This window comes from Fusarium subglutinans (genome assembly GCF_013396075.1).
Source record: "Fusarium subglutinans strain NRRL 66333 chromosome Unknown NRRL66333_c0000028, whole genome shotgun sequence".
NCBI lineage: Eukaryota > Fungi > Ascomycota > Sordariomycetes > Hypocreales > Nectriaceae > Fusarium > Fusarium subglutinans.
The window spans coordinates 333,375-354,388 of NW_023502091.1; the positions used below are offsets into that span (position 1 = coordinate 333,375).

The 21,014-nt window shown below is 48.0% G+C and overlaps 8 protein-coding genes across 8 annotated transcripts; 4 read left to right on the forward strand and 4 right to left on the reverse strand.

The window, feature by feature from the left end:
• Window positions 1–894: 894 nt before the first annotated feature.
• On the reverse strand, window positions 895–2,223 carry FSUBG_3287 (chitinase; the record flags this gene model as incomplete). The annotated part of the gene is made up of 4 exons (XM_036681151.1): window positions 895–984; window positions 1,111–1,682; window positions 1,744–1,975; window positions 2,044–2,223. 4 exons carry the CDS (start codon window positions 2,221–2,223, stop codon window positions 895–897), a joined length of 1,074 nt encoding a protein of 357 aa, XP_036541248.1.
• Window positions 2,224–5,176: 2,953 nt separating this feature from the next.
• FSUBG_3288 (methyltransferase) lies at window positions 5,177–6,462 on the forward strand (the record flags this gene model as incomplete). Its single annotated transcript, XM_036681152.1, has 5 exons — window positions 5,177–5,479; window positions 5,547–5,616; window positions 5,664–5,681; window positions 5,729–5,933; window positions 5,979–6,462. The coding sequence occupies 5 exons, from the start codon at window positions 5,177–5,179 to the stop codon at window positions 6,460–6,462; spliced, it is 1,080 nt and encodes a 359-aa protein (XP_036541249.1).
• A 569-nt stretch (window positions 6,463–7,031) lies between these two features.
• Window positions 7,032–7,790, forward strand: FSUBG_3289 (3' processing complex; the record flags this gene model as incomplete). The annotated part of the gene is made up of 1 exon (XM_036681153.1): window positions 7,032–7,790. The coding sequence occupies one exon, from the start codon at window positions 7,032–7,034 to the stop codon at window positions 7,788–7,790; it is 759 nt and encodes a 252-aa protein (XP_036541250.1).
• A 280-nt stretch (window positions 7,791–8,070) lies between these two features.
• FSUBG_3290 (DUF1776-domain protein) lies at window positions 8,071–9,657 on the reverse strand (the record flags this gene model as incomplete). The annotated part of the gene is made up of 3 exons (XM_036681155.1): window positions 8,071–9,024; window positions 9,074–9,574; window positions 9,625–9,657. 3 exons carry the CDS (start codon window positions 9,655–9,657, stop codon window positions 8,071–8,073), a joined length of 1,488 nt encoding a protein of 495 aa, XP_036541251.1.
• A 1,443-nt stretch (window positions 9,658–11,100) lies between these two features.
• FSUBG_3291 (amidase (acetamidase)) lies at window positions 11,101–12,917 on the forward strand (the record flags this gene model as incomplete). Its single annotated transcript, XM_036681156.1, has 4 exons — window positions 11,101–11,138; window positions 11,223–11,386; window positions 11,432–12,606; window positions 12,657–12,917. The coding sequence occupies 4 exons, from the start codon at window positions 11,101–11,103 to the stop codon at window positions 12,915–12,917; spliced, it is 1,638 nt and encodes a 545-aa protein (XP_036541252.1).
• Window positions 12,918–13,094: 177 nt separating this feature from the next.
• Window positions 13,095–14,363, reverse strand: FSUBG_3292 (uncharacterized protein; the record flags this gene model as incomplete). The annotated part of the gene is made up of 1 exon (XM_036681157.1): window positions 13,095–14,363. The coding sequence occupies one exon, from the start codon at window positions 14,361–14,363 to the stop codon at window positions 13,095–13,097; it is 1,269 nt and encodes a 422-aa protein (XP_036541253.1).
• Window positions 14,364–16,036: 1,673 nt separating this feature from the next.
• On the forward strand, window positions 16,037–16,836 carry FSUBG_3293 (uncharacterized protein; the record flags this gene model as incomplete). The annotated part of the gene is made up of 4 exons (XM_036681158.1): window positions 16,037–16,105; window positions 16,219–16,460; window positions 16,505–16,695; window positions 16,754–16,836. 4 exons carry the CDS (start codon window positions 16,037–16,039, stop codon window positions 16,834–16,836), a joined length of 585 nt encoding a protein of 194 aa, XP_036541254.1.
• A 2,935-nt stretch (window positions 16,837–19,771) lies between these two features.
• On the reverse strand, window positions 19,772–20,685 carry FSUBG_3294 (heat shock 70 kDa 12B; the record flags this gene model as incomplete). The annotated part of the gene is made up of 3 exons (XM_036681159.1): window positions 19,772–19,926; window positions 19,976–20,457; window positions 20,657–20,685. The coding sequence occupies 3 exons, from the start codon at window positions 20,683–20,685 to the stop codon at window positions 19,772–19,774; spliced, it is 666 nt and encodes a 221-aa protein (XP_036541255.1).
• Window positions 20,686–21,014: the final 329 nt, after the last annotated feature.

Genomic DNA, 21,014 nt, shown 5'->3' on the forward strand with positions numbered 1-21,014 from the left:
AGGCAATTACAATACGTTGCATCTTTCTTCTTACTGACCTAATATGCCCGTATATTGAAATGATTGATACAGAGATATCTCTATAAATGGTATAAATATGGCTCACATACCTTACCTAGTGATATGACTTTTAAGTGCTAGTAGGTCAAGTCTGGCCATTCCATTGCTGTGATGTAGGTACTTGTAGCTTCAACGGTTCCATTTGCCTGCAGGGGTAGTCCATCATGACTTGACATGTGACTGGCTTCACAAAGAGACAAATCCAACCTCCAAACAACACCTCAGTTTGGAATGTCACCGAAAGTACGGCCTCTGACTCAAGTCCCGTAGATCACTCAAGAGTTACATTGCATGAATTTACGTCAATGCACTCTGACGTACATTGTTAGCCTCGTAGTGCCTCGTTCCTGTTGCCCAAAAACAATCACTTTGGAGCCTGACTTCACCGTTGATGTGATACGCGCATGCCCTACCGCCTTTCATCCGTTGCCTATGATTATGCATAGAAAAAGAGGGCCACCGTGCATCTTGTATCACCGTGTAAGGTGATAAGAGGTCAAATGAACGAGACAGTGAGTCATTAGCTTATGTTTGAGTGTAGTCGGGCATCCAAGTGCCTTTATTCCCTGCCCCAGAAAAACGCCTGTCCCGTCTATTGTCTATATATTCTCCCGATGGCATATCCTTGCCTCTATTTTTAAACTCTTTCCAGCAGAATCCCTGTTTTCCTAGCATACCTTCGTAATGTAAACGCTTTTCCATGAATCCAAGAAAGAAAATTGAACCGAATATGGTTAGATAACACCGGTATATGCCCATCTACTGAAAAACAAACGCTGTATCACTCCCATATATGCAAAATGCAGGATGTGGTCAAAGGAGCGGTAAGACTTATCAGGACGAATGAAGAGCGCGGAAGCCTGCCGCAACTAAGCTCCTGGACTTGTCCTTGGAATCAGCAGGACCGTTCCAGTAAAATAACCCCTGCGAAGACATTGTTAGTGATCTAGTGACGAAATTGGGCAGAAAGTGATGGAGTTGCGGTGTTCTTGTGTTCAAGACATGAATGCACGACACCGCGGCCCTCGCACCCATAGTTAGGCTACTCACCCCTAGTCCCTTTTGCTTGCAGAAACCAGCCTTGATCTTAACAGTATCCGGGTTGTCGTATGTTACAAATCCGCCATCTGCCCCGGTGCAGTGTGCTGCAACATGGCGTTTGTCGACAACCTCTTTACATCCCTTGCGTGGTAGTTGATTGTACTCAAACGTGCCATCTTCCGCGCCACCAACGCCCTTGTATTTGTGTCCTGCCCCTGTGCAGTGAAGGAAACTTCGTCCAAAAGTTGGAATACCAAGCAGAATCTTCTTTGGGGGAAATCCCTTGGACATGAGATAAGAGACCCCTGAAGAAGCTGATGTTTCTTCCTTGTCCATGGCATAGAGCTGAGCGTGATGTCCAGCCTTTGGAGTCCAGGAACCAAAGAAATCGTAAGCCATCAAGTTGATAAAGTCCAAGTATTCGGCGATCTCCATTAGATCAAGGAACTGCAAGATGGACTTGGCTGCAGGAAGTGCAGCGGTGAGTACATAATGCTCCTCCGGTAGATGAATGCGAACAGCTGCTAGAAGTGCAAGAAAGTCGTAGCCTTGTTGGACATCGCAAGGGTATTCCCATGCAACTTTGAATCATCTTGTTAGTTTCGTCGTCAAAACTGGAGATCTGTTTCAAGCGCCACCTACTGTCGATTCCATCCAGACCCGATGCCTCAACAAGCCCCTTGGCCGATCTGGCAAAATTGTCGCGCAAGAGAGTGCTAGATGCCACCAGGGGGAAAATTTCTGAGGAGTTGTCGCCCCCGATAGACAGCACAACTCGAAGATGGGGATGCTTCTGCTTGAGGTGCATGAGAGACCCTAGCCCTCCTTGTACACCGTCAACAGGTGCACCAGCATCCGCCCACTCATCACTTAGCTAGATTCAAATTCCGAATCAGCACCCCCGATTGCCGAGACGTTTGAAATACGTTGTGAAGAACTTACGAAAACGCCGCCGTCGGCTGAAACACTGGCGTAAGCATAGTAAACGTGGTTGATACAACTGTAGTTGAGCATCCCTGGAGTATCTCCCTGGTATATCCGGTAGTTGGGAAAGTATACCGCATTTGTGAACATGACATTGGACATGCTCGAGGCAATCCGCGACTTGCGCGACGAGCTCATGATGAGTGATTTGCGAGACTAGGTGAATTCGAAAGAAAAGGGACAAGGCGAGTGCCAAAAATGAGAGAAAAATAAATATGACCGTGAGCGTTGTTTAATAACTTGACTTGCAAGAGTCTCGACAAACTAACCGGTGTCAAGATCGAAGGAAATAAGAGCTGATGTTTCGGTCAACAACGTTAGGCACCAGAGACTGCCGATGAGAGTCATGACTGAGTGCGACAGAGAAGGATCAAGGCTATATAATACTCAACACCAGTCGCAGCCAGCTAATAGAGGGTCGGCCATCTAGGTGATGCCCGGAGAGCAGGGACTAGCATCCAAATTACGGAGGGTCCTGGATTCGGTAGAACCATGATACATGACATAATTGCGGGGAGGCATTGGAAGAAACACAAGAGCGTTGCTGGTTGTCAGAGCTGAGGAAGCTGTGGCTTCTTGGGAGACCGTGAAATTGCTCTCGTTTGTTGTTAGCCCGGCTTTTTGATGCTTTGACCACGCCAATTCGGGCCTTGTTACTGTGTAAGAAGGTGTAATATGTGCCTCATGAAATGACGGATGCTTGGCTTGGCAACCCAACTTCGAATGGGATTGGAGATCCGGGGCGAGAATATTCCTTGCCTCTTCGAGCGCAGTCCATATAAGATCTCGAGTTGTTAAGGCTGTCAAGGAGATGTTTTCAACCACAAGATGAGCTTCCATCTTTGCTAGGGAAATGGAGATGATGAAGCATTGACGTTGCGGCCTCTCCGAGCCATTTAATGGCCCTACCATGATTTGCGAAGGTGAAACACGTTGACATGCAGGCCCGCAAATGAGACACGTCTCCAATACCTAAAAACAGCATAGCGAGGCGTTGTCATGTCCTCAAGATGAGCCGCGATGCGATCCGAGGTGTCATATGCCTCGGGCAAACAAAAGGCAATGCTGAACAGGGCTCGGCTTCCAATCAATCGTTGCTCGCTCTGCTTTACAAGCAGCATTGTTGTCCAAGGGATGAAACTGTCTCAGCCGGGAAGCACGCACGCAGCATTGTTCTTGATGTCGCAACGTCCATTTTGGTGACCGGGACAATCCAGGTACAGCATCTTTGGACGAGGGTTGTACAAGAAGCGCCGAGTCATAACACAACTTCCCGATAAGCGTGTTCAACAACCGTGCGGCTCCATGGATTCGCCCTGCGATCAAACTTCTGGAAGGTCGACGGACGTTTGGAACGCGCTACCGGATGGTGAGATTGGTTCCATAATAAAACTGTCAGGGGATGGCGATGAGATTTGGGCGCAATATTCAGTGGGCCAAACACTCTAACTTCCGCTGTTAGCTTGTCCTTGTCTGATACAGTTGAGCCAGGGCCGGGTGCTTTTCCTGTCTCTAGCAGTGACAATTCCGAATGATTTCAGTCTTGCCAATGCATCAATCCGCAACTTCGAGGCTGAGGCAATAACAACAACCTGAATCTGCCATCACATGGATGTATATGCATGGATAAGCACCGTTGCAAGTCAAATTGAGACAAGCCATTGACTAAGGTACCCAAGCAAGCACTGGCGCACAACAGTACAGTAACAGTCTGGGGATTTGGAGTCGATATCCTACTAGAGTCCTCCCGGGATGGGGATGAATGTTAGCGCTGTTTCCAGAAGCCGGACCCCAACATGGAATTCAACCACGGTCGAATTTAACGACTTGTACGGCCGTAGTAGCATAGACCCTGGAACTTCAGGTGCCCATAGGCTGCTGAATTCTGTCGACCTGAGAAAAGTACCAGAAGGCATCCCGCTAACGTGGCTGGCTGTCTGAACGTTCTTTGACTGGACTTGCTTGGGGCATGTCTGAATACCCAAATGGATCAGCCTCCGCTTCGATAACATGGCATAGGATCAGTTAGACTGGCCTACCAATAAGCCATGGCATCGATTGCTACCAGACGCGGTGTTAGGTGGGCATATCAACTCTGTCCCAATATAGTATCGGGCTATGCAAGTCTGACTGCTTGGCACCTGAAATAGAGCCAAGAAACGCTTATGTATGGACGTATCCTCTTTGAAATGCATTGGCGTATCTGTTGTGCCTTCTGACTAAGTTAGTATTGTACGATACCCGAAAGGTAATCCCCGGTGGTTAGTGTGGAAACATCTATGGCTGACGCAGATACTTGTTAGTGAAGAGCGAAAAAACAAGTGTTGGTTCAACATGTGAGACCAACAAGTGATCGGCAATATGGTGAAGAGCTGGGGGCGGACAGACTCCTTCGCACATGAGTAAGGCGACCTGGCCCAACAGTAAGCGACAAGAGAGACAGTCTGTACACCCATGTCGAATCCTACTTGATCAACCAATGTTGGTCTGAGATCTGTCAAACGAGCGTGTTGACCATTGTTTGTATCTTCAACGAAGCTCAGATATCATGGCCACAATCAGCTTCCTTTTTCCACTGACCGTCGATGGAATGTAATATGACCAATTGACTTGAGTTTTGTTTCAGTTCTAAGTTCATCGAGGGGTCTCTTCGCCTTACTTAGGCACGCCGCCCCATAGGAAGCAAACAAACGTAGTTGGCCCCCCCTTCTTCGCAATCCGGACCAACAGTCGAATCGCATATTGTCGTTATGCGCCATCCGCATAGCTTATCACCAACAACTCGCACAAGCATGTAGGCTGTAGCGAAGCATACCACATGAGGCCCATCTCACCAATGTGAAGAGGTGAAGTCCTGCCAGAAGGAGGGGTCACCAGCACGGTAGCAAACGTGCAGATGACCTCCCGCATATATTGATAATACTGAAGCCAGAAATGCCCATCCCTTGTGTGCTTAGCTGGTTTCACAGAGATGATCAATGTGGCGCAACGATAGTAGAACATCCCAACAGATGATAAACAGTGCCGAGTCCCTATTCTGTATAGCTGTGTTGTCTTCCTTTCAACCTCTTTCCACAAGTTCACAGCCAAGATGCCAGAGACTGATAGCCACTCTTTCTCGATCATTTCCGAGCCGGGTATTGAAACAATATATACCCCAACTGACCAAGACACCGATGAATTTGAGCTCGTGTTTGACGATGCTCGTTCCGAATGCTTGGAACAAGATGAGCATTCAAGCTGTTGTACTTCATTAGCAGCCAGCATATTCGACTATGAGCACTCTCACAGCCGACGTTATCACGCCTATTTGGCTGGCAGATATCCGCTGCCCAATGACGAAGGCGAGCAGTGTCGCGAGCTAGCTGAGCATTTTATGATGCAGCAGCTTCTGGTATGTCAAGATTATTGGGCAACAGCGATTAGAGTCAAAGCAAGAGCTAACCATCTGGTTGATACAGGATGGTAAACTCTTTCTGTCGGAAGTCGACGAAGACGCGGAGAAGATAATCGATCTCGGGACAGGAAATGGTGAGTGCCAAGTACACTTTTTGTTGTTTTGTACTTACAATTTGTAGGGGCATGGGTGATAGACGGTGAGCTTATCCGCAATTATTCCAGCTGCCTTTCTGACAAGACCTAGTGGCCGATGAATATGACAAGACCAGCGTGATAGGAACCGATCTATCGCCCATTCAATCCAAGTCAATGCCTCCGAATGCATCCATGTTTGTTGAAGACTGCGAGGACCCTTACTGGGCCAATGGTAAGGACTTTGATATGGTTCATCTCAGGGGAATGGTCGGATTTCTTCTTGACTTGGACACAATGGTTGCTAATGCCCACGAGTGAGTTGAATACCTGATATGCGATGCCCAGCTAATAAAAGGAAGGCATCTGAAGGAGGGCGGATGGATCGAGTTTCAGGATTTTGACTACACAGTTCGCTGCGATGATGGCACCATGCAGAAAGACGATCCACTGCGAGTATTCTTCGATATATGCGCCCAAGGGATACGAAAATACGGCTGTACCAACTTTGGCAAGAAAGACGTTCGCAAAAGTCTTATAACCGCTGGCTTCACTCGAGTTCGGGCCTTGAGTGAGAAAGTACCTATCTCATGCTGGCCACAGGATGAAGGAATGAAAGACTTGGGGAAGTTGATGGAAGCCAACATCATGGATCTGATCAGTTCGATGGCTATCAAGCCGTTGATAGCCCTAGGAATACCAGAAGAAAAGCGAAAAGAGATGGTATCTCGGGCTTATAAGAGCCTCAGGAATGACAAAGCTCATCGATACATCAACTGTCGTATCGTTTATGGCCAGAAGCTTGGGGACCAAGGCTCCGTGGCGAGTCTTGGTTCTGATTCGTGATTTCTCTCGACATTTATGGCTGTTGGGGCGGAATGGCTTCCATGGGTAGCATATGAGAATGGAAGACAAGATGGAGGTTCAGGAGGCGTTTGGTTCTTGCCGTGTCTTGTTAAAACACTTGCAATAGCGATGACAACAATTTACCATGGAAGTCAACGCTTCTCTTCCTTCATTTCGCTCTTTGGAGGGATCTCATACAGTCAAAATAATACAAGACTGTTGTATTAAACAAATAATGTATCAAAAATAGGTTTGTAAGTTAAGATAGCGAAGCTCAAGTTCAAGCAATAGAAGCTTGTGAGGAGTGACGTTGGGTTGGCGGCGATCCTAGTCGCTGACAAACCTCGATCGCCGCACTGTACCTGCAGCTACCTTAGGTAGCTCTGGAAAATGTTAGCGACCAAAGCTTTGGCCTAAATCTTGACCTTGACATCAACAGAGCAACTATCACAGCGCGCATTAAAGAGCATCCACAACCACCTGACGCGGAATATTGAAAAAATATTACTAGAATTAAATCAACTGCTCCATCCTCTGTAGGCGATCAGCCTGCGCCATTCTCGCACACCATGCCCGGCGCCGTCGAATCTCCTGCCGCCGCTATCCTCAACCACTCTGCCACGCCCTACAACTTCCGCTTCTCGCCATTCCTTCGACAAACGTACCAGGTCGGCCTGTCCCCCGACCGGCCGATATGCAAAGCCTTCCAGTCGGGCCACTGCCCAAACGGTACACGATGTCCTGAACGCCATGTCTCTGATTCCAAGACGTCACAGCCGAGTGGTGGTCTGAACTCGCTCGTGTGCAAACATTGGCTGCGTGGCCTGTGCAAGAAGGGTGAGCATTGCGAGTTCCTCCACGAGTACAACCTTCGAAAGATGCCTGAGTGTAACTTCTTCATGCGAAACGGGTATTGCTCTAACGGTGACGAATGTCTATACCTGCACATCGACCCCCAAAGTCGGCTGCCGCCCTGCCCTCACTACGATATGGGGTTCTGCCCTCTCGGACCCAACTGTTCAAAGAAGCACGTGCGTAGGAAGCTCTGTGTGTTCTACCTGGCGGGTTTCTGTCCTGATGGACCTGAATGCAAGGAAGGCGCCCACCCCAAGTGGTCAAAGGATCTGGAGAAGCCAACCCTCAAGTCAGAGGAGAAGAAAGACGACGACATTCGGATGGATTCTGCGCAGGATGATATGGACAGGTCACGCGACCAACAGAGAGATAGGGATCGGGATGATGGGGGCAGACACAGAGGAGGTCATGGCAGTCATGGTGGTCGAGGCAAATGGCGAGGAAGAGGCCGTTACCGCGGAAGAGGTCACTAAGTCACATATTTACTTGTTGTATTTACTGAGTTGACGATGATACCCACATGATTCCCATATCAAGAGCTTCATGTAACTGTGAATCTCAAAGCAATGGTCGAAAATAAGGCAACTGGATTTGTATTTTTCCAACAGCCGCAGTGTTAAAATCATTCAAGAGTTGGAGTCGTGACGGCGTCTATATGTAACAAAATCGAACGTTTTACATGTTCCATCATAATGCGTGTCATGCAGATCCAATTTATATCGGATATCCAGCATAAATTTCAATCTTCATCGCTCAAGCGGTTTCAGATGCCTGGGGAGTCCACATGGCTCCCTCATTGTCAGCATGCCAGACGTTAGCATCTGATGGGACGGCGACAAATTCGCTTGATTCTCCTTCGCCCTTCTCGCTCTCATCATCCTCGTCACTGCTTTCTGAGCCTTCATAGGAGCTTGTCTTCCATGTGGAGAGCTCGTCGACTCGGCGGATGCCCATCATCCATGAGACGAGGCCTCGGGGGGCCCATCGTCCGACGAAGCCGTACACGCTGGCACCGAGGCCAACTCGTACGGTGTCAGCAGTGATGGAACCATCAATCACATCGAACACAGAGTTGTGGAGGCGTCGAAGCGAGCTTCCCTTCAGTCCACGGATACGACCTCCGGAGATGGCAGAGCTGGTTTGTGCGACAAAGTTTCGAGCATACACGTGTCGGGCGCCCTCGGGCCAGACAAGAGGAGACTCAGGGTTTCCTGCAGTGACGAGGCCTTGGTTGGGACCGCCACGAGTCGGGACGAAACTGGAGAAGTCGAACGTGCCGAGCTGCATGTGGGTCACCGGAATATCGAGGGGTCTAAGTTCAGCGGTGAGGACTTCCGTGAAAGCGGACAAGGCCGAGCAAACGGTAGCCTCGGGCGCATGAAATGGTGGGTTGATAGAGGAAATGATAGAGGGGGTAAAGACAAGAACCTTGGGAGGAATCCATTTTTCTCCGATGGGGTTCAAGCGGGATGTGAGTAGTGGTAGGAAAGCCTGGATTGCAAGGATGGGCTGGAGGAGGTGGGTATTGAAAAGGTCGGCAAAGCTGGATGGTGGGATTGTCGCGATAGGAGAAGTTTGGTAGTGGAGGCTCGGGATCAGGATAACGGATTTCAGAGTGAGCTGGTTGGGCTTCATTCCAGGGCCAGGAGCTTGGGGCGATTGGAGGAAGTGGGCAAAATGCTCGATGGCAGAGCCAGCATTAGGAGGCTAGGGAAATGTCAGTATAGTCGCACGAAAGCCCATGAGGCAAACTCACGTCAGTGGTATCAATGCTCAGAGGTCGAACATCGGGTCGCTTCATAGCCTGAACCATGGACTCATCCTCAGCGGCGTTGCAGACGATGAAGACGATGAAACCCCGTCTCTCCATGTCCAAAGACAAAGACCTTGTCAAAGGAAGAGTTGGAGATCCGGCGATAACGACGACATCAGTACGTCCGCCATTTCGTGCCCTTCTCGCTCGTCTTGTCTTTCTCATGGAGCGACTTTCATAGTATCCTTTATAAACGACGGTTCCGCAGGTCAAGACAATCATTCCAGTCAAAATTTTGTGCTCGGCAATCCAGTTCTGGAGCCTTTCGAAGCGGCCCAAAGAAACGACTGCCACCACTTCTTTCACCGCAGGCTTAGGCCTGACAGACTCTGGCACCCATTCCGAGGTGGACAGAGTCTCTCTGACAACTACAGCGGCGCGGTCGACATTCTTATCAATGAACTCGGAAGCAACGTCGGCGTATTGGCGAACCTGGCTCGAGAGCTACAGCACAATAAGTAAAATATCTTGGGGGAAAGAGCCGCATGTCTTACCGTGTCCAACAGCTGCTGCGGATCGACCGACATGATGGTGGTTGGTGAAAGAGAAAAGATTGTTACAGGCTCTTCTCATATGACGGTGACCTTCATGCTAGTGGAGAACTAGGTACAAAAGCTTCTGATACCCAACCTCTTTTCCGCGCACGGGCCATCCGATCTCCGCGCCGGAGCACGGGGCTTAGTCCTCCGATCGTGACCTACCCGAGGTCGGGTATCTAGACGAAGGTAGATCATGCTAGGATTGAAGGTTCTTTTGAGTGAATTTGGTGAAATGGAATAGACATTATGTTCTTGTTGACTATTGACTTTTTTTTCTTTCTGTCCTGTTAGTCATGTAGCCCAGAAGCATCCTTATCAAGACCTGTATTCGCCATATTACCATGGGTTCTCTGAATAATATTTACGAAAAGTACGCCAGGACTCATCATGAGACACCAAACAAGATGTATCATGAATACATACGAAGCTTATATTGCTAGGCTAGTCTTGTCTCACCAGAAGTCTTTACGAGAGAGCCTAGGCTCTTCAGGAATGATAAAATTACTTTGGCTTATTGAGTTTGCTCCTCAGTGTTATGAAATATCAATACGGTCAAGTAATGATCCAGTTCTATATTTCAGAGTGTGAACTATCAAACCTGCTCAAAAACTTGATACTACAAGTCCAAGCACTTCGTTGACATACATGCCCAGTTAACCTCCTTGAATGTCGACACTGAATAGAATGGTCATGAGCGAGTAATCTTGCCATAGTTTCGTTAGAACAAACTCTCTGATGAGCGTGTATCCACGTAAGGGCCAAGATTGTGTGTCGATACCTGCCTGAACTTACACAACCGGGATAAGACTAAATCACAGCACATTCAAATTACTTCTTACATCAACGAAGCATGGTTACGCCTCCTGTCTTATGCCTAGTGGCGGTGCATATCCAGTATCGAACGAGAGAACTACAAGTTACTACCATATCTAGTCTAAGTGATGGGCTCCACAGGCTTCGGACGTGCAACTCCTATCAACCGCGTATATTTATGCAATGTAACCGCACGAACTTCGAGACAACACAGCTAAGACAATATACACAAGATTTACTCTTCAGTTCAGACCCGAAGACGATATTTCGTTCTCAGGAATACATCAATACTCTAAAAAAAAACGTCCTCTCAATTTACGTCTTTCCTTTGTATTTCGACATTGTTCCACTTATCGGTGCTAATTCCCCAGACTGAAGATAGTGGCAGTGGAGTTGATGCGGGGGTTTTGACCGGTTATCAGCGGGTCCTTCCATCAGGAAGCTCACTAAGAGTGCTATCTATTGTTGTATCTCGTGATCATATTTCGTCCTTGTAACACTGTTATACCACTGAGCTCGTCTCTATTGACATGGAAACTCTCGTTGTATTCTTTATTTAATTTGCCCAAAAACTCTAGCGCACCTGATTGCTTGATATTCCTGAACGAACTGACCATTATGATGCTCTTGGGCTACCTGCAACATCGTCGAGCTTGGTAGGGCCCCTTTTACAATGCCAATCTCCCAATTTAACTTAAGAGTTCTTACTCGGATAACATATCTTGCTAATACCATTGAAGCCAGTTCAAGCAAGAAGAACGGAGATCGCGCATCAAGAGACTAGCATCATACCATGCTCCTTTCACTGTCTTGGATCGAGAGATTGTGAACAAGCCCATTGAAGAACTAGTCCAAGCTGTCCAAAAAGACTCAAGTAAGGCCTCGGATATTCTTCATACATATGGTAAGGTTGCCCTCAGGGCACACGAAAGAACGAACTGTGTAACAGAAGTCCTGCTTTCTTCGGCTGAGCAATGGCTCACAGATGGCTCCCTCAATTTCAAAGGGCCTCTGGCTGGTATACCTGTCAGCCTAAAGGATACAGTTGAAGTGGAAGGGTACGACAGCACTGTAGGTATGAGCACACATGCTGGGCAGCCCCTTTTGCGTGATGGAAATACCGTCAGAATACTCAAAGACGCTGGGGCTGTCCCGTATGTCAAGACCAACGTCCCCATCACACTCCTCAGTTTTGAGTCATCTAATGACATATGGGGCGTGACATCAAACCCATACAACAAAAGCTACACTGCTGGTGGTTCGACAGGAGGTGAAGGTGCCTTGCTGGCATTGGGAGGCCGAATTGGAATTGGAAGCGATGTTGCTGGAAGTGTTCGCTGCCCCGCTCACTTCTCTGGCTGCTATGCACTTAAATGCTCAACAGGAAGATGGCTTAAGACAGGAGTGGTAACAAGCATGCCAGGGCAGGATGGTGTTCCTGCAGTGTACAGTCCCATGGCGCGTACACTCAACGACCTGACCTATTTCACTCGATCAATCATCCAGATGAAACCTTGGACTTATGACTATTCTTGTCACCCGTTACCTTGGAGAGCCGATATCGAGAAAGAGTTCTCTGAGAAGAGGAACTTACGAGTCGGAATCCTTCGAACAGACGGCGTCGTGGATCCCAGTCCCGCTTGCCGAAGAGCACTAGAGATGACCGAATCTGCTCTACGAAACGCAGGCCATGAGATCGTGGAGATTGATCCTCCTTCTCCTTACGAAGCTCTATGTCTAGCCTCTATCCTTCTCTGCAGCGACGGCCTCAAGACTGTCAAATCCTTCTTTCGTTGGGGAGAGTGGAACGATCGAGGTGCTGCCCAAATGATCTTCTATTTCAGCCTTCCTCGATCGGTGAAGTACTTGCATTACCTTTGGGTCAAGTATATTCGAGGAGACGCTATATGGGCTGGACTCTTGCAGAACTGGCATCCTCAATCCGGATACGAGATCTGGCAACTCAATGCTAAGCGCGAGCTTTACAAGAGGAAATGGTTTGAGTGGTGGGATAAATCCGGTATTGACTGCTTGATCACCCCTCCCAATGCTACTCCAGCTGTTCCTCATAGGGGCATGCATGATGCATGTAGCAGCTGTGGCTATACCTTCATGTTCAACCTGGTATGTTCATCGATAGCGCAAACTAACGTGACGAAGCTGATCTGGGATAGCTCGACTATACCGCTGGCGTCTTGCCCGTGACACATGTCGACAAGGCACGGGATCAATTGCCAGGAGACTTCAGCCTCAATGGTCTCAACGGCATTGCAAAGGGTGCATACAAACTTTATGATGCAAATGCCATGCATGGATTACCTGTAGGTGTTCAAGTAGTTGGCCGCCGGCTAGAAGAGGAGAAGGTACTGGCAATTATGAAGAGAATCGAGGAGGCCATGGGTGACAATACTTTTCCTTTACTAGATATAGATTAGAACCAAACCCGCCAGACACGCCCTTTTACTATTCCCTTTCCTATTTAGACATCTGTTTATGTAGATAACACACCCAAATCAGCTCAAATGTTATGGTATCAAACAACACCTACAGGCTTGAAACCATCTCCCCTCTTAGGTTTCCTCCTCTTCTTTTCACAAGCACATGCGTCTCTCTCACCTCCGTCGTCCTGTCACGACAAAGTCAATTTTGCCAAACTCATCCACTACCGGCTCTTCACCAGCAAAACAAGTGTACTGTTGGTTGGCCCCATGCTCAATATCAAAACCTTTGTTGCCCCATGCCTTCTCCATCTTCTGACGGAATTGCGTCCTGGGCTTGCCAGCCTGAATACGCTTCTTTTCGAAGAAAACGTAAGCCGCATAGAAGGTGATGTTGGTATTGCCATCGCGGACTCCCTTTCGGCCCATGAAGTAACGCATATTGGCCGGGGATACGCTTTTTCCTTCGGGGAGGTTCTTATTGAGAGCCCGGATGAAAGCGGCTTGAGTCATTCCCTCCTTGGCTAACATAGGGCGAATCTTCTTGCGGATCTCGTCGCAGGTGTCGTAAATGGGAACTGTTCCGTCTGCCTCACCAGGAAGTGGGTCAACGTTGCTCACATCAAGAACTTCTTCAAGGGCTTTGGCGGAGGCAGCTGTCTTTGCTTTCTTGGGTTTGTTGGCCTTGAGGGGGAGCCCCTGAAGCTCGCGCTTTTTGAAGAAGAGATGGGCTTTGATATACGTATCGGTGTTCTCGCCATCCCAAGTACCAGTTCGGTTCATAAAGCTATTGTAGGATTTGCCACTGACTCCAATGGTTTTCTGAAACTCGCCAATTTTTTGAGCGCCTGAATCGATCCAGTTACGAATCTTGCGACGAATGGCATTGCAAGTGTCTGAGTCATGAAGTGCTAGGCGTTCATCTTCGCTGTCTATATCCGGCACATTGTCCGGGAAAAGATCCTCTTTTGTGGTGTCGGGACCAACATCAGACTTGCGCTTCCGAGAGCTGGTGGTTGTCGTAGCTGGGGCTGGAGCTGGGGCCGGGACTGGCGGTGCTCCAGAAGCGGTTTTTCTGGTCATACGGAAGGTATTCACAAGTGAAGGTGGACCGCCTGGTGCTTGAGCCCTGGATGTGTGCGGAACAAATGGTGGTGGTGGGTTGTAGTAGGCAGGAGAAGTTGAGTTATTGGGGATGGGACCAGGAACCGGGACAGGAGGAGGCACAGGGTTATTATAGACAGGGAGAGGGCCAGGCTTGTTATAGACAGGCTGATGGTTATACACAGGTAGGGCTGGGTTTGGAGCAGGTGGATGAGGTAGGTTGAGCGCTGGCATGCTTGGTAGGCTCAGTGGCGGAATAGTAGGACGCGGTTGGTGGCTCAACTCTGGCTGGCTCATTTGTCGCATGGCCTGTCTAGGCGACCAAGACCAACCTGACATGTTTTCTGAGGGGAATTAAGGAGATAATTTCGGAGGAAATTGCTGGAAGCTTTAAGATGCCGGCCAAGGCAAGGTAAAGAAGGTAAAAGCAACGACTGCCGAACTATGACGTTCGTGTAGGCCCGCGCATTTTTACGCGTCAAGCTTGGGCTTCCAGCTGAAAGATAATAAGGTAATAAGCGGCGCGTGAAATTGGAGTGGGGGACTACTACCTTAGGTACCTGCGTATTCAGGAACCGACACTGTCTTTTAGCGTCTCCCACTGTCCCCTGGCCATGCCGATGCTCGTTATTCCCGGTGATCAATGAAATCCCGACTAGGCACGCCAGGGCAAATAACCTACCTACCTACTCAAAAGGCAACCTAAATTCATCATAAAAAGCCTAAGTTATCCTAAAATTGTCTAAGCATCCTCATTCTTTAGGACACAGCTTCCTTAGCCTGAAGGGTACGGCCCGTCAGGAGACCAGAAGAGTGGAGATTAATTGACTGTCTTCCGTAAGGGTATAAATGGCCGTGGAGCATAAAGCCGACAAAGGCAGAGCCCCAGCTTCACTGTATTTGTCGATAACCGATGGACTTTCGCCCCAGAAACAGGCTAATAGTGGAAATTACTAGTAGCTTAGCTAGCTTAGGTATATTGTGGAGGGTCCTAAACGAGGTCGACAGGCCATGCAAGCTTATATAACTTATTCAACGTCTCTTCTATGGCTCGAGAAAAACCCAAGTATAAATACCACACTCACTCATACAGTTCGGTCATCAATGCTTTGGTTTATTCATTGTATTTCCTTTGTAGCTGAAAGTTTTGCATGGTGACCTCGTCGCGCCGCGGCACTAAGCTTGTTCTGCCTCATCAACTATCAATGCACTGCCTGACACTGCTTGACACTGCGAGTTTACTTATGCTACCATGACTTATGCATATAAGCATGAATGTGCTACTGTATCCTTCTTTTCTTTATTAACCCTTAAAAATTTTCTTTTTTCCTTTCCTTAACTCTCTCTGCTTTTCTTTCTTGCATGTAGGAGTAACTCGGCCAGACAATTTATTACTCCCTGCACACGAAACAACCACAACCTACGACAAACTCATTGCCATCGCGAAACAGAATGCGCAAAAGGCCACCAACGGAAATGGTACCGACCCGAATGTGATAGGTACACCACTGGAGATAACTAACAAGATGCTAGCGTTCATGAGGAGGGGCTTCCGCGGCCTCGAAGAGCGTATTTTCACTTACCAAACAACCAACCCAAGAGGGGGGCATCCGCGGCCTTAAAGAGCGTCCATTGACTTACCACACAACCAACCCAAGAAGGGGGGCATTCGCGGCCTTAAAGAGCGTTCATTTACTTACCAACTCACTCACTTACCCAACCGGGGGGCTTCCGTGGCCTTAAAGAGCTTATTTTCACTACCTACACTATCGTTCAAACATCTTACTCGTCAATCATACCAGGTATCTCGAATACGCAAAGACCTGCGCCTCAGAGTACCTAAGTACCTACCTCACCTTTTGACACATTCGGTAAGGTATCTTGTGTCCGTACCTGCCATTGAAGTCCTGGACCATACCAGGTTACCTTTGTGCCTTTCAATAACAATGCACTTTCCCCAAAAGTTCCATGTCGTGGCTTCCTTCAGATGGCCGTATCTTATTCTCTCCACCATGCGACTCTTCGTTCCTTCCAAGGAGATAGACCTGCCTCAAGGCTTCGTTTTCTCATGGCTCCAATCAGTTGTCTCCTCTTTTCTCTCTTCATCATACATCTCGCACCCTTCTCTATCATACTCGCACTCACTCCGCCCTCCTGATCGTCCCTAGCACCACTCATTTCTGCCATATTGCAGGTCTTCCCAGGCAACGATCATTCGAACGGTGATCATAATACGTCAGATTCTCCTAGCTCTGTACCCCAGAAGCAAAAACGGACTTCCGAAGACTTCGGTGAAATGACACCCGAGCAACGAACTCGACTTGAGAGCGGCATTGATGGATTGGTTCTTGAGCCTCCTGTTCCTGGATCCGATAACGAGAAAGACTTTTGGCGCAAATGGTTCGACGATTTTCGCAAACAGAGTCTGAAACAAGAGTGAGCTCTATCATCACAAGTTTATATTTCGCTAACCAGTTCAGCCTAAAAGACACACCGACCTGTCGTGACCTGGAGCGTTTCATTCGATACGCATCTGAAAGGGTGAAAGTAGAGAGCGATTACTATGCCCTTCGGCTTTTGTGTATCCACACAGGACTATTTCATATCAAGGAGTACCTTATCTTCCAGTACAATGATTTCGGCCTCGATTCATATGAAGAGACTAGGATTTGTAAGTTACCTGATACATACCCTCCGATCATCACCTCATTCGCTGACCATTTAATAAGTGTCCACCTTCAAGGAACTCCTGGGCAATGGGGAAATTGATATCGATTCGGATTTGGACGTTGTCATGTCGGGATATCCTTAAAGTACCGAATCAATCCAGTATATGCGACGAACAGCAAGACTGGGCGAAAAAAACACCATCAAGTATTACTTTCTCAATCCTTTCATCTGTTTCTCGGCAAAACGACACAAGTCAATTTTGAAGTCAATCAGTACTATCCTGTTAAGAATGGAAAGCTTCCTGGTGCACGATAATGCACGAAGTAATCAACCAGCAATCACAATATGGTCTAGGTGTTGGTGGGTTTAGCAGCAGCAGACTTATACTCAAGTCATGCGTACAATATGAAAGGAGGATTTCGGGACCAATGACGGTGGATTAGCACATACATAGGAACACATATTACATATGTAATTCAAGAGGAAGAGTCAATGCCTCTCCAATTAATCCCAAGACTGCGATACGAAAATGACCTAGTTTCAAACTATCGGAAAGGGTGATGCTTTTGCTCCGATGCTGCGCTACGTATCGAGCTGGTCCCACGGTTAGCAGCATATTAAACGACATATCAGCCGTACCGAAGCCGGTCCAGAAGAGACCGACTCATCGGCGACATCACTTGCTCACGACCAGGATGCCACCATTCATGACAAGGGGGCCAAACAGAGAGAAACCACTTTCGACCTACCAAGTATCGAATCCACTATCGAAGAACAAGAAGATGAAGTCTAGTCCTGTTCAAGGTGGAATTGGATATGGCGCTCCCGATTCTCATATCGGCTGATAAGGTAAGGCTGACAGAGGCACAGCTACAGTTCCACAGTGTTTCTTGTCAATCGTTGAATGTTCAAATCGGTAGAGGCTGACCGTTTGAAAAGGCTTAAGATGAGTGACCCAGTGACAAATCTGACACCTATGATGATTTCGGCCTTCGGCGTTCGCTATACGGCAATAACTCCTGGCCCAGAAGATGACAGCGTGACGATGTTATGTTATCCTTGCCCTACGAGCTGAGTTCTGGTGGAAGCATCGAAGGATTTAATCAATAGGTTTCACGGTAAATACTATAATGAGAGGGCCGAGGGATTTGAGTTTCTTGTTGACCATATTAATGAAAAGGTATAGAACGCCTCGATTGTTTTTCAGCGATAATTCTATGGACTGATGTAAAGAGCTTCCGACTCCTTGGGACGTGATTATGAATCGTTTGTACATCCTCGCGGCTTTGCCTGTGCTTCAATCTCCGGGTCAACTTAGGTAATGGGTACATCTAAAGAGCTAGATGTCATGTATGTACCTGAGAATAACGAGCAAATTGCCGACGGAGACTCCAGCAGCATGACCAGTGGCCCTGAAGCCTACCTATTCTGTTGCTGACTCTCCACAGAAGCTCATTCACCCTCCGTTCTTTCAATGATACCGTCATGTAAATTTGCTGTATCCTTGGTGCAGCCCTCCGACCTGTGTGACAAAGTGATCTCGCGACGAGGCTGGGATCCGCCAGCCATTTCAACCGGAAGAAGCAAATGATAGTCGCCAAAGCCTAATCCCATGGACATTCCTGGACTACTCCAAGGCGTGTAAACTGTCGATGTATGAAAGGTTCACAAAGATATTAGCACCAGCCCTTGTGAAGTATAAGCCCCATGCTACGTATGGTTCGGCTGTTAAGGCAAGTCCAAGTTCCCATTATCTCGATCCTGGACCAGCTACAATGAAAGGAATTATCCATCGTATGCTTTTGGAACGGCAAGAGACAAGTGCACCGTCAAGCAAAAGTGGTTCGACTGCTCGCATGAGATGTTCCCCTAGCACGTCCCCTACATGCCCGCCAGGGGTTGTTGGGACAGTTCGCTTCACAGGTAATACTTGATCTAGGCGAATCATATACTAGGTTGATCAAGAACATCAGCAATAACTCAATAAGATCAGCGCGACCATCGGGGCCAAGACGTCTAACGATCTGACGAACATCGAGGAGGAGCTCGCCGGGTACGGTAGAGTTACCTAAGGCGTCTGTATTAGTGAACAGGCAGAAGATCGTGTTGGTGGACTGTCAAGTGAAACTCAGAGATCACAAGAGTACTCTACATCAAGCAGAACTACCTGTCTAAGGCATTCTCCTCGAATATTATTACCAAAGGGTGCCTGGTATGAGGGCAGAACCCCAAGGGTGTCTAAGACCGAGTCACTGCTCATGGCGATGCAGAAGTTGACAGTATACGCACCGAAGTTCTGGTGGTCGCCAGACCAGGTAAATGTTACCATCTGCTCCAAGTACTCCGTATATTCTAGGTTCTGCGACTGCAACAAAGCACCGTATACGGACTTACCGAAGACCACCATGATATCAGCAAGGTACCCAGCCGTCAAGATGACGGTCTACGCCACGATTTCTATGCTCAGCAACGGAAAGGGAAATTCACTGACGCAAGCCTCCAACCAACAAGAGAAGCTGGATCAACAACACCACTCAGTTCATGATATCCTTCGTGGCCACATCGATCTACTCCCCTTCATGACCTCGTTGTACGACTCTCTTCAGAACTCGTAGCAGCCAGTCTCCTCGACCGTGCGACTCAACCTTGTTGTAAGCTTTCGACGACATGGACTTGCTGAGTATAACCTTAGTCTCGACGGTGTAGTCATCGTAGACAGAGTTCACATTAATCTGGTCAAGCAGCAAGAGGAAGTTCCCTCATATCCCACCCAAAGAAGAAGCTATGCGTCATACATATAGTACTTATCAAAAGTTATAGATATTATTCAGATCTATAGCCCGCGATCCTATTCCATTGCACTTTAGATATGAAACACGCGTAATTCGAAGCGATACATCCTCGGCACTAACATTTGTCTCCTGGGACCATTGTAATCTCGCAATCTGTTCAAGTAGACATGCCGTTCGTAACTACCATGTGTGGCCACTATTCTTATTTATTGATAATAGTGTTTGGTACATTAATCAACAACCAATACCCCTTGAGGATCTCTCTGATGACCTTGGGAATGAAGTCTATGTAGACGGCATAAAAGAGGTACCGCACTTTTTGGCTGCAGTGATAATGTTAGTCCTGATATGAGACAGATGCAAAGGCAACTTGCCTTGAGCTTTGGTGTGTTCAGTCGCCATGAATGGGATACGAGAGATAACAGAGTATGGGCGACATCCTAGAAAATTGTCAGGAAAGTTTCAACAGGAGGCAATGGGAGAACATACCACGGTACCAAGCGAAAACCGCCGTTGAAAAGTCGGGGAAAAATCTCAAGGCAAATCTCTCACGAGTAATATCGTGCAAGAAACCGGCGTGTCTCAAAGCATTGGTGATTTCAACTCGGGTGTCAGATGGCCAAGTCACAGGCGACAGAATGCAAAGGACGACGTTGAATGCACTTTGATGTTCCAGCCCCTCAGACTGACAAATGTAGTTCCACGAGTGAGACCATAGTTTTCGTAGGTAGTCTCCAACGATCTCAAATGGTTTCTTACCGAGCTTTCTCATGATCTGTTTGACCTTGGCCAAATGAGGAGATCTTCGGATATCATCTGGGAGATCCTTGTCGACAACGATGAGATGCTTGAATGGCTCTTCAACGAGGAATCCGTAGTAAGCGCAAGTCATAAGCTTGCGTTGATTACGTCCCTGCCCTTTGCACAAACCGCCAGGTAAGAACTTGTGGATCGTGGGGGACCTTGAAGCCCTATTCCGGGTTGTCGTAGTTATTGGAACATCCGTAATATAGCGCTGAGGGCACATTCACTTCGGTGGAAGGAGCACCACTGCGCGTTTCCCAACCAGTGGCAAATTTTGGCTCGTTGTTGTCGAAAGCCCATGCAACTCCAGAAGAACTGATTCGTTTGGATGAGCTGGGGAAGTCGTAGGAAGAGGAACGAACTTACATATTGCCCAGGTCGATGGCGATGACCATAGTAGGCGAACCTTGACCGCCTCGTTTTACCGGGAGTGAGCTGATCCGCCGAGGCAACAATTTGTGTGTTCACGGGGGGTTGGGAGTTGTAAACGCGGTGATGATCCCTTAGAAGCCATAGCCGAAAGGGGGCTGTGAGCTCACTCATTGAAGATTTTGCCGAACGATGAAGTATGAATGATGAAGTTAAATAAAATTTTGATGAGGGGAGAGAAAAGCGAAGAAGTGAAGAAGTGAAGGAGAGAAAACGAAGTACCTAGTGAAATAGGGGCGTGATTCAATAAAGCAAGCATCGCCAGTGCCAACGAGTGCCAGCAAGCGATAGGCCA